Source organism: Gallus gallus, chromosome 2 (genome assembly GCF_016699485.2).
Source record: "Gallus gallus isolate bGalGal1 chromosome 2, bGalGal1.mat.broiler.GRCg7b, whole genome shotgun sequence".
Taxonomy (NCBI): Eukaryota; Metazoa; Chordata; class Aves; order Galliformes; family Phasianidae; genus Gallus; species Gallus gallus.
Window position 1 is genome coordinate 138,720,566 of NC_052533.1, and position 11,547 is coordinate 138,732,112.

The 11,547-nt window shown below is 50.9% G+C and overlaps 1 protein-coding gene and 1 long non-coding RNA gene across 2 annotated transcripts in view; one reads left to right on the forward strand and one right to left on the reverse strand.

Moving 5' to 3' along the window:
* The window catches only part of LOC100857789, an 80,384-nt gene extending 74,720 nt beyond the window's left edge, over positions 1-5,664 (reverse strand). Inside the window, exons 1-2 of the long non-coding RNA XR_006938361.1 lie at positions 4,200-5,664; positions 3,205-3,493 (exon numbers count right to left, since the gene is read on the reverse strand). This is a non-coding gene — a long non-coding RNA (uncharacterized LOC100857789). The remainder of the gene's footprint in view (positions 1-3,204; positions 3,494-4,199) is intronic.
* Positions 5,665-6,641: 977 nt separating this feature from the next.
* On the forward strand, positions 6,642-10,538 carry MYC (v-myc avian myelocytomatosis viral oncogene homolog). The gene is made up of 3 exons (NM_001030952.2): positions 6,642-6,906; positions 7,708-8,410; positions 9,401-10,538. Exons 2-3 carry the CDS (start codon positions 7,723-7,725, stop codon positions 9,961-9,963), a joined length of 1,251 nt encoding a protein of 416 aa, NP_001026123.1. The 5' UTR covers positions 6,642-6,906; positions 7,708-7,722; the 3' UTR covers positions 9,964-10,538.
* Positions 10,539-11,547: the final 1,009 nt, after the last annotated feature.

The window sequence follows — 11,547 nt, forward strand, 5'->3', positions numbered from 1 at the left end:
CGTTTGCTGACAAGCTGAGCAGTGCCTGCTGATATGACTGTTGCTAATGGTTTAGGCTACACTTTCCAGTGTTATCCCTTAATTTGGGATGCTTACCTTGAGACAATTGGGACCCAATATCCTTGGAAAGCTTTTATTTAGGTAAGGCGACAATATTGCCACAACTGGCACATGCGTCCAGACAGATTCAGAATTAACTTCACAACACAGTAAAGCTGGAGAGGAGTTGGGGTTATTGGTCACCTGACAACACTAGGGGAATGTAACAGCTGAATACACAATCACGTTTTTAGGTGTGAGTTAGAAACCATCTGATGCCTTTATATGAGTCAGTTTGTTGGGATGTTCCCAGCAGAGTGCTCTGAAGTGAGCAGCTGCTCTGAAGGGCTTTGTGCAGGTGAGTACCCATGGGAAAGGCCTCAGAATCAGCCTGCCCTGAGCAGAGAATGAGAGCACTTAGCTGTTAACTTGTATTGGAATGTTGGAGTCAGAGCACCACTTCAGTTGACTGTCTTCAGAAAGTTAATTTCAATGGGATAGCACTGGAAAGAGTTTGTGCTTGAATGCACTTACAGGGCAGCTGCACACAGTTCCAGCTCACCAACAGAGTTTTTTACTGCAACTCATCTCTTCCATAAAGCAGGCCAAAGACAACATGGATAGCAGAAACTCGTGGAGCACCGGCATATCACTTAAGTCAAAAACTCAAGTAAATATCTGCAAACTCCCTGCACTGACTTCATCTTTCTCCCTCCCATGAAGAGAAGGGCAATCAGGAGCTCTGCAATTAATGGAATGTTTGAAGACAAAACCATCATCATTTCACCTGGTGAACAAGAGGAACAAAACTTGTGAGAGCTCCGGTGCTTGCTCAGCACAGAGCCAGCCAAGGGAGATCAGCCTCCACCAGAGCTGTGGACTTTGCATTGATCAGTTATTCAGATTATGCACATCCTTTCACCTCTCCATAGTCAAACACAACCAGCTTGGTGCTAGAACAAGGCCAGAAGCATCTCCAATGTCTATATCTCTGTTTTTTACTGGTTCTACCTCTACACGGCTACCTTCTTTCCCAGAATTTCTTTTTCTTGTGGATGAACATGTTAATTTGGTGGCAATCAGATGCCTCATCTCTAAAGCAGCTATTTTGCAACCAGCGACATGATTCCTGGAAAGGTTATATACTCTCATCTGTTTGTAGAAGGGACAGCCTAGTTGGATATTAATTCCCAAAGAGACAAGAGTTAATTATAATAATGGCCCAGCTGACAATAGTTTCAATAGTTTCCAGCCTCACTGTCAGCTGACACATTCCTTCCTCCAGATAATATCTGATACAGGCAGATACTTCTGAAGCTGTGCCTCCGCAGGACGTGCCATGAGAACTGCAGCAAGGTCAGCTCTTCTGCTTTCCTATGAAACCTGCAAGGAAGTTGCTACAGGAGAGGTTTATTTTTCTTGGACATTAATAAGAAAGCCGCCTAATAGCTTTCAAACCTTTCTTGTCTTCCTGCTACACTCTTCTGCTCCCTCCCACTGCAGGTCTGCAGGTGCTGCAGCACCCACGCACAGGGACAGAGAAACATTTGCTCCTGCTCTTCCCATACGGCATTTGGTTCTGATCAAAGTCTTCATTCAAGATTTCCATTATGGAAACAGTCTTGGCCAGTTGGGTGGAAGGGCTGGAGCCACCCCCACTGGATCACATCCAGCTCTCAAGATCAAGGGTTGGAAAATTACAGAAAGTCTTGGCAGTGTGGGCACCCAAAAGGATCATTAAGCAGTTGCAAATAGCCCTAATGCTTTAACGAGGACTTAATCAAGCAGAGCTGGGATGTCTTGACAATCTGATAATTGTGACAGAAAATGCAGAGAATGTGGAGGCCATGGTGGGTCTTTCAGGGCTGATTGTTCTGAAATAGCTTTTCTTTCTCTTTTTGAAGGGAAATTTAAATGAGCCAGGCTTTCAGAAATAACTGTTTATCTTTCACAAGAGCCTTGAAGATCTTCTCATTTATCAAGCTCTTAAATCTGCACAGATTTCCTGTAATTCACCCTTAATCCACAACTGGGCAGAACTCTCTCCTATCAAGGGATGCCAAAACTGCTGTTGCTGTCTTAGTCCCTTCCAGCCATTCCTGACCAAAATCTTCATCCCTAGGAAGGGCCAATTCCAACTCGTCTCACATTTTGGAAAGCTGCTTCAATGGAACGTAGATTAGTTTACAAGTTAAAATGTCAAAAAACCAAAAATAGCTCGCGTTCCATAGCTGGTACTGAAATATTAAATAGTCGTATACACATTTGAATAGTTGCATTTCATGTAGTTAAGAATAAACTAATCAAGGGCTGCCTTGTTTGAAAACAGGCTAATATTTGATACCCAGCTAACTGTGATGGTTTGAAAGGACTGCAAAGGGAAACTGTCTGTAAAAAAAAGTTAAATTAACAGCTGTAGTCGTTCCCCCCTGAAGCAAAACAGGTACGCTCAGTGGAAAGACCAAAAGTGGTGAAAATTATTTTCTTCTCTGTGTTCAAAATCAGAGGAAGATGTTTTCCCATGTTTCACTCCTGATGCCAGTTGACACCCAGTGTTCTTGGCCAGAGCCAAGGGGCAGCTCAGGCTCTGCTCTAACTCTCCTGGCTGTAATGGGATGTGTGGGACGTATTTCCAGGGATTTCAGTGGGTTTTTGTGAAGGATGTGGTACTCACTGTAGTGCTGAGGGAGTGGTGTAGTATTAGCATAACGCCTTCATAGAATCATCATAGAATCGTTTGAGCTGAAAGGGACCCTTAAAGGCCCTCTAGTCCAACTCCCCTGCACTGAACAGGGACACCTACAGCTACATCAGGGTGCTCAGTCCCATCCAGACTGGCTTTGAATGTCTCCAGGGATGGGGCATCAAACACCTCCATGGGCAACCTGTTCTAGTGCTTCACTGCCCTTATTTTAAAAGACTTTCTCTTTATAGCCAGTCTTTCATCCCACAGTGCTCTCCCCCGTTTAGTTTTCTGCTCTTTCCCTCTATGCATGTCTCTTTTCCTGCTGGGGAATCAGTGGGCTGCACTTTTTCATAGTGAGGAACTCAGGCTGGCAGACCACAAGAAGCCAGCACAGGGGACGAAGCAGTGATATTTACTGTGATGCCCCTTGGCCACACAGCTGTGAAAACCAAATGCCATCCAATACCACTTTTGCTTACCCCATAATTCCACTGTACGGAAGTGGGCATTCATAAGGTGAGGATGAGCACAGCCTTTTCTGCAGCTGCCACAAGAGGTGTGTGTAGGTCCTCATGTTTCATGGTGACAGTGGCCCCCAAACACCTGCATTTCTCACTCATGGTGGGGAAGTCCACCAAGAAGGTGTTTGTCTGGGCCATGTATGAGTCGTTTTGGCCTTGGGAGATGGTAGGAAGATGTTATTGAGACAGCACTGTCAGCTTCTGCCTACACACATCTCACCTCCTGTTGTTACAGAAAGTACAGCCGCTGAAAGAGAAGAAAAAGTTACACATCTCTTTTCTGGCTCTTCTATTAATAAGGTAAATCCATTTATTTTCTGCACTGGGGTCCCACAGGGCCACTGTGGAGCCAGGATCCCTACGCATTGCTGTTGGATGCACACAGGTGCCCCAGCTGATCTCAGTGGCTCTGAGCAAAAAGACCACATTCTGGGGAGTAAACCTCCCACCCAAGTCATTAACACTTTCCAGCACTAATACCTCATTAGCGCTTTCCCATTCTCACCCATGGAAGACCAGCAACCCACAGAGCCGGGGGGAGAGGTGAAGTGACAATTTCTGAAGATAGCCACAATTTTCAGGCAGCTTTTTTTTTTGCCCACTGGAAAGGAGATTGCAGACGTCCCCTGGAAATATGACACGCAGCAGGTGACACAGCCACGCGTGACATCACGAGTTGTCTCAGGGGTTTCCAGCCACACAGAGGTGTAAGAGGTTTTTCCACCATCTCCACTTCACCCTCAACTTTTGCTTTCGTTTCTGTTGCTCGCAGGCTCCTGATGTGCCATCACTCATCAGTTCCACCCTCCCACCTCCTTTTTGTCATGAGAATCCCCGATGTCAAAACAATCATGTTGACTCTGTTGTCTCTTTAACGTTATAGCTGCATATTTATCCTTCCCATATAACAGCTATTTCGTCAAAATGGCCTTTTACTGGAGATTTACACTTACTGTTTTCACACCTATCCTTGTGTTCTTTCTGGGCTTGGACATAAGAAATCAGAGCAAAATGTCTTTCTTCTGCCACATGAGGACTGCACCGGGACACCTCAACATCGGCTTTCCAAGAAGACCTCCAAGACCTGAAGAAATCTATAGAACATTTTAAAGACCTCTGAAGGCCATTGTTTCAACAGCCCATTTCTTCCAGTCCTCCTCTCTCCTTTTTCCACTCAGATGAACACAGGGTATTTTAGGAGCCCATCTGCTTATGTTTCATAGTCCTCACTTCAAGCCATAATGCTCTGTGATACTGCAGTTAGTTTCTCTGCATATAATTATATTGCAGCACAGGATTATGATTTTCAACCCTAGGTGTACTGGAGTAATTTTGAAGTATTTCTGCTGTTTCCAGCTGAATTTCAATGGCTTTTACAGCTCTGAGAGCATTACTGTGTATTGGGTCATTCTGATACTGTTCTTAAATGAGTAAAAGAACCATAGAATGGTTTGAGTTGGAAGGGACCTTCAAAGGTCATCTAGTCCAACATCCCTGCAATGAGCTGGGACATCTACAGCTTGATCAGAGCCCTGTAGAGCCTGGCTTTGAGTGTCTCCAGGGATGGGGCATCCACCACCTCTCTGGGCAACCCGTTCCAGTGCCTCACTGCCCTTATTTTAAAAAAAACATCTTCCTAATATCCAGTCTAAATCTCCCCTGTCCTACTTTGAAACCATTTCCCCATGTCCTATCACAAGAAACCCTCCTAAAGAGTCTGTCTCCTTCTTTCTGGTAGCATCCCTACGAACTTTCACACTGGGTCAATTCAGATCCTGCCCCTTTCTGGCAGAATCCTTCAGCCACGCTATTTCCAGTCACACCAGCAAAGTCCACTACAGACACAGCGTTGTAGCATTCAAGAACAGCACGATGTATTTTAAGCCACCTAGGAGCAAGAGCAAACCCAATGCTTAAAATTGGGACTGCTCAGCACTCCCCGTTTCTGATCCCCTCTTCTTGTTTTCATGAATCCGTCCCTCTTTGCTACCCAACAGCGGCAGAAAGGGCTGCGAACTGCACTCGGAGCGGAATTTGGCTGCAAACATTCCGCTGCTCAGCGGAAATGGGCGATTTCCACTTAAAAAAAAAAAGGGGGGGGGGGGGGATTTTTTAATTTTTTTTTTTTCATTATTTTTTTCGCCGGGAGGGGTTCGTGCAGGTGCCGGGCCGGGGCTGCGCGCTGCATCCCGCGGGCGCTATCGGGCGCCGGGAGAGGGCGCGATGGCCCCACGGTAGCGTTGGCCGTGGGAAAGCCGGGCCGCCCCCAGCGCCGGGGAACCGCAACGGGGGGATGGATGGGGAGGGGGGTGCGGGGGTCCTCCCGCCCGGCGATCCGTGTTCCTCCCCGAGCTTCTACGCTTAGAAATGATACAAATACTTATAAGTCCGTTTGGTGTGCGTGTGTGTGTGGGGAGGAGGGGGGGGGGGGGGGAGGGGGGAGGGGGTGAAGAAATAAATGCGAAATAAATAAGAAATGCATGAGAAATAGGAATGATATATATGTATATATCTTAGCGGGGTGCCCGCAGGTGCGGGTATTGCAGCGGGAGGGGCGCAGATAGCGGTCCCGCGGGGCCGGGAAGACGCGATGCGGAGCGCCCCGTCGGGTCTCGGCTCCGCGCACCTCCGGGGATGGGTAACGGGGAAGGGGTGACCCCGGGGTGGGGAAGGAGCCGCTGGGTGAGGGGCTGCGGAGCGAGCGGGGGGAGGTGCAGAGCCCCCGGGGGTCACCTTGCAGCCGCTCCCCCCGCAGCCTCCTCCTCCCGTTTAATCCTCCGGGATAACGAAGCAGCGACACGGGCGGGGGTGCGCGAGCTACGGACGCTCCTTTGTGCCGGTAGGGTAGCCGGCAACCGCCCCGCCCGCAGCCGCGTTACGGGTGGACACGGAGCGTGAACCTCCCCTGCCGCCGTCGGGGGGCAGCGGGAGGAGGGGGAGCGGAGAGCGAGGAGGGAAGGAGGGAGGGGGGAAGGCAGCGAGGAGGGAAGCAGCGAGGAGCGCCCTTTTCATCCCCGCTCGTATTTTTTTTTTTTTTTTACTATGTTTACTTCCGACCTCTCCTTGTAGTAAGAGAAAAAAAACCAACCGCTGCTCCGCATCGCCTCTCCCCGGCCCCTCTCCCTCCCTCCCTCCCTCCCGCCCGCCCAGCTCCGGCTCGCAGTACTCGGGGGGGGGCACGGAGCCCCTCGGCCGCCCCCTCGCGGCGCGCCCTCCCCGCTCACGGAGCCCGCGCGGAGCCGGGGGCGAGCGGGAGGGAGATGAAGCGGCGACGCGCACCGCGAGAGCGCGCACTCGCGGGGCCCCGCCGTGCCGCTCGTGCTCCCGCCCCCGCTGCATCTCCCGCCCGCCCCTCGCCGGCGCTTTAAAGACAGCAAAGCAACTTAACTTCTATTGTACCGGACGGAGCGCGCCGCGCCGCCTTGGACCGTACAATCTGCCGCACGCCGGGAAGGCGAGCCCTCTCCGCTGTATTTTTTTTCTCATCGTGGTGGGAGGAAGCGATCTACGTTCTCCCGGCGTTTTGGCTCCCTTTTTTCCCCCGTCTTCTCCGGCGGTTCTTTTTATATTTTTATCTCCAATTTCCTGATTTTGTTGTTCCCCGCACCGCCCGCAATTATTGCCTCGCTCCGTCTCGCAGCCGGCGCGTTGGAGGAGCCGGTGAGTGGCGGGGCTCCGCTTTACCCATCACTCGATCCGCCGCGGTCGGGCTGACAGCGCGGGGCCGCGGGACCGCCGGTGCCTCCCGGGGGACGCGGCGCTGCTCCGGGCACGGCGCGCCCCATCCTTCTCCGTGCTCTCGGCTTGGATATATAATTCTATTTTTTGGAGGGGGGGGGGGGGGGGGGGGGTGGGGGAGGGCAAGAAGCATTTGCTTCTCCAGCGTACGCACGGCAGGTTATGCTTATTGCACATATATACGTATATATATGTGCGTGTGTGGATATATATGTATATATGATAAATTTGGCAAAGTTTGCCCAGCTCCGTGCACGGCCAGGTGGGTGGCTGGGGAGCAGCCCGGCTCTGCGCTGGGAGCTACCGGCCCTTCTCGCCCGGTTCCCGGTGCCGGAGCTGGGCACCGGCTGAGCGCGGCGGCTGCGGGAGCTGTGCCCGAGCGGAGCCCCTCCGGAGAGTCGCGGGGAGAGCGCTCCGGGCGTCCCCGGGCGCTGACCCCTCGATGGACGGGGTCGCGACTCCCGGTCGCCCCGCTGAGCTGGGGAGGGGGTGAGGCGGGGGGCTCACGAGGGGTCGTGCTTTTTATTATTATTATTATTTTATTATTATTATTAGTTTATATATATATATATATATATAAATCAATCTGACGGCGCGGGGTGCCGGGAGGGAGCGCTGCGTGCCGAGGGTCGATCTCCCCCGCTATAGGGGCCGGGGGGAGCGGAGCCTCGCGGCCCCGAGCGCGGCTCACCCGGCCCCCCCGTGTCCCCCTCCCGCCCGCAGGCAGCAGCCGCCGCGATGCCGCTCAGCGCCAGCCTCCCCAGCAAGAACTACGATTACGACTACGACTCGGTGCAGCCCTACTTCTACTTCGAGGAGGAGGAGGAGAACTTCTACCTGGCGGCGCAGCAGCGGGGCAGCGAGCTGCAGCCTCCCGCCCCGTCCGAGGACATCTGGAAGAAGTTTGAGCTCCTGCCCACGCCGCCCCTCTCGCCCAGCCGCCGCTCCAGCCTGGCCGCCGCCTCCTGCTTCCCTTCCACCGCCGACCAGCTGGAGATGGTGACGGAGCTGCTCGGGGGGGACATGGTCAACCAGAGCTTCATCTGCGACCCGGACGACGAATCCTTCGTCAAATCCATCATCATCCAGGACTGCATGTGGAGCGGCTTCTCCGCCGCCGCCAAGCTGGAGAAGGTGGTGTCGGAGAAGCTCGCCACCTACCAAGCCTCCCGCCGGGAGGGGGGCCCCGCCGCCGCCTCCCGACCCGGCCCGCCGCCCTCGGGGCCGCCGCCTCCTCCCGCCGGCCCCGCCGCCTCGGCCGGCCTCTACCTGCACGACCTGGGAGCCGCGGCCGCCGACTGCATCGACCCCTCGGTGGTCTTCCCCTACCCGCTCAGCGAGCGCGCCCCGCGGGCCGCCCCGCCCGGCGCCAACCCCGCGGCTCTGCTGGGGGTCGACACGCCGCCCACGACCAGCAGCGACTCGGGTGAGCGGCGCCCACTCGTGTCGGGGACCCGAGCGTTCCTCCTTCCCGCTGCTCGCGGGACCTCACCCTGCTTCTCCCCCCTTGCGCGCACCGCTCTGTTAAATGCCACGTTAGCGAGGCGCTCTGCGAGTTTATTTCCTGGAAAAGCAGTTTTCCCTCCACCCTTTTGGAGGAAAAAAAGGAGTCAAAAGGGGAAAAAAAAAAAAAAAAAAAAAAAAAAGGGAGGGAGGGAGAAACTTTCATAACGGGGTCAGAGCCAGAGGTCCCCAGCGCGGGAGCGGAGGGAGCGCTTCCCGGTGACACCCGAGGGTCGGGAAGGGGTTAACTGCAGCCCGAGAACCGCGGGGAGAATGCGGGCGGGGAGGTGCCAGTGAAAGTGGCTGCGAGGAGCGAGTGAATGGGACTGGGAAAGTTTTAGAAATGCTTCCTTAGGTATTTGACAGCGTGTTCCGCTCGCTCATAAATTTGGGTTGAAAGCGAGTTGCTACTCAAGCATTGCAGCCTTCGGGTTTCTCAGTTTTTTAAGGTTTTTTTTTTTTTTTTTCTGCTTAGATTTTCCACAAATTAGCAGATCAAGAGAGATTGAGAAAATGTCTCTGAATACACATGTGTGTTAAGTAAGCTTTCTTTTGAGGCGTGGCCAAAGCCTTCTAAATCCTTAATTAAGGGCAGCTTGAGTCTGGGAGCTTTATTGCGCTGCGTTGCTGACAGCCGAGGTTAAACTTTGCTGCTATCTCTGTGCTCGCAGTTACGCAAGAGCTGTGCAACTTTTGAAATCAGGGAGCCAGAGTTCCGAGGGCAGTCCTTGAAACGCTGCTTCCTTAAGGGAAGGGCTCTTGGGTAGGGAATGGGGAGTCTTGCAGAGTCGGATGGTTTGAAAGTAGGTTTGTCAATGGGTTCCTTGCTTCGTGGCTTGGAGTAACCCCTTGTTGGGCTGTCCTGAGAGTTTTTGCACAGATCAGCTCATGATGCTATTTTTTTCCTGTGCAGAAGAAGAACAAGAAGAAGATGAGGAAATCGATGTCGTTACATTAGCTGAAGCGAACGAGTCTGAATCCAGCACAGAGTCCAGCACAGAAGCATCAGAGGAGCACTGTAAGCCCCACCACAGTCCGCTGGTCCTCAAGCGGTGTCACGTCAACATCCACCAACACAACTACGCTGCTCCTCCCTCCACCAAGGTGGAATACCCAGCCGCCAAGAGGCTAAAGTTGGACAGTGGCAGGGTCCTCAAACAGATCAGCAACAACCGAAAATGCTCCAGTCCCCGCACGTCAGACTCAGAGGAGAACGACAAGAGGCGAACGCACAACGTCTTGGAGCGCCAGCGAAGGAATGAGCTGAAGCTGAGTTTCTTTGCCCTGCGTGACCAGATACCCGAGGTGGCCAACAACGAGAAGGCGCCCAAGGTTGTCATCCTGAAAAAAGCCACGGAGTACGTTCTGTCTATCCAATCGGACGAGCACAGACTAATCGCAGAGAAAGAGCAGTTGAGGCGGAGGAGAGAACAGTTGAAACACAAACTTGAGCAGCTAAGGAACTCTCGTGCATAGGAACTCTTGGACATCACTTAGAATACCCCAAACTAGACTGAAACTATGATAAAATATTAGTGTTTCTAATATCACTCATGAACTACATCAGTCCATTGAGTATGGAACTATTGCAACTGCATGCTGTGCGACTTAACTTGAGACTACACAACCTTGGCCGAATCTCCGAACGGTTTGGCCAGAACCTCAAAACTGCCTCATAATTGATACTTTGGGCATAAGGGATGATGGGACATTCTTCATGCTTGGGGATGAACTCTTCAACTTTTTTTCTTTTAAAATTTTGTATTTAAGGCATTTTTTCTTACGAGAATTCCAAATAGAGTTGTCCCCAGATTGCTGTATATATTTACACATCTTCTTGCCATGTAAATACCTTTAATAAAGTCTTTATAGAAAAATGTGCAACATTAATACACAGCAGTTGTGGGAACTGGATTTATACTTGTCTTGAACTTGTGTGCCATAACATTTCACAGTTTTGTTTTTTATTTAAATACATTTTTTTCTTTTAAAAATGATTTTTATTTTGTTTTTAGATAAATAAATATTTGCCCAAAATATAATTAGCTAAATCCTGTGTAAAGACGTTCCTTTGTTTTTCCACTGTTGCCATTAGATCCTTGTTTCCCTGACATCCCTCTCCTTGTCATCAGAGCGGTGCCTTTAGAAAAGTCAGAGTGGGTTTAGATGAGAAGAAGTTGTAGTTTTGAAGCTTAGCGGTGAGTTTGGCTTCTTTTGTCTTCCTCACACCTCCTGTTACTTTCAGTAGACGAAACCAATGTTCTTGATGCTTTGCCAACTCAGCTATGTGCCCCAGTGAAGGTAATAGTGGTCATGCCCATCTTGTCCATCCATGATCTCTGCTCAGTGAAAGTAAAATAGAGCTACTGTGTTTTTCACACAAGCCCAGTGTATGGGATCTGCATTCTTTCCAAATAAGCTTAATTATGTTTTAGGGGCATGACCTTCATTCTGCACTGGGGACCTGGCTGGCTACATATTTTGAGAACTGCTTTGTAGTGAGCTCACCTTAATTGCTTCCTGTTTGATTTTGAACAGAAGTTTAATGGGATAACAAAATAAACTGAGGTGGTAAGTGTTGACGTTGTTAAAACAACAGAGCCGTTTCCCCTTTTAAGTGCTGAAATCAGCAGAGCTAACCTTCCTAGGTAAACACCCTAACACTTTATTAATGTGAATAGTTACAGGGGATTTCAGGGAATACCGAGTTCAAGGACAGGGAGCACACATAGGACCACACTTGTAACAAAGGAGAAGAGAGATTTCTTACCAGGAGAATGTGCCTGACAGACCCCTAACATTTGCCTGTCTATTACATGGCTTTTACATGCAGGAATTGTCTCATGATCGGCTTCGGATGGGCCATAAAGCACCTAACTGCCACAGCTCCAAAGATCAGATTTGAACTTTTTCTCCCCTTCTGTCACCCACTCAGCTCAGCCTTGGTCAAAATTTGAGCAAGAAATCAATGACCCTTGGATTTGGAGGAAGAAACTGCTTTTACAAAAGCTGAACCTTATATTTGTCCATTTTCATAATTCCCATTAAATACTTATTTGC

Excerpts from the sequence above, each read along its gene's own strand:
- MYC (NM_001030952.2), top strand. The coding sequence starts at position 7,723 with ATGCCGCTCAGCGCCAGCCTCCCCAGCAAGAACTACGATTACGACTAC. Across the intron at positions 8,411-9,400 it reads CACGACCAGCAGCGACTCGG|AAGAAGAACAAGAAGAAGAT; the intron begins GTGAGCGGCGCC and ends TTTCCTGTGCAG.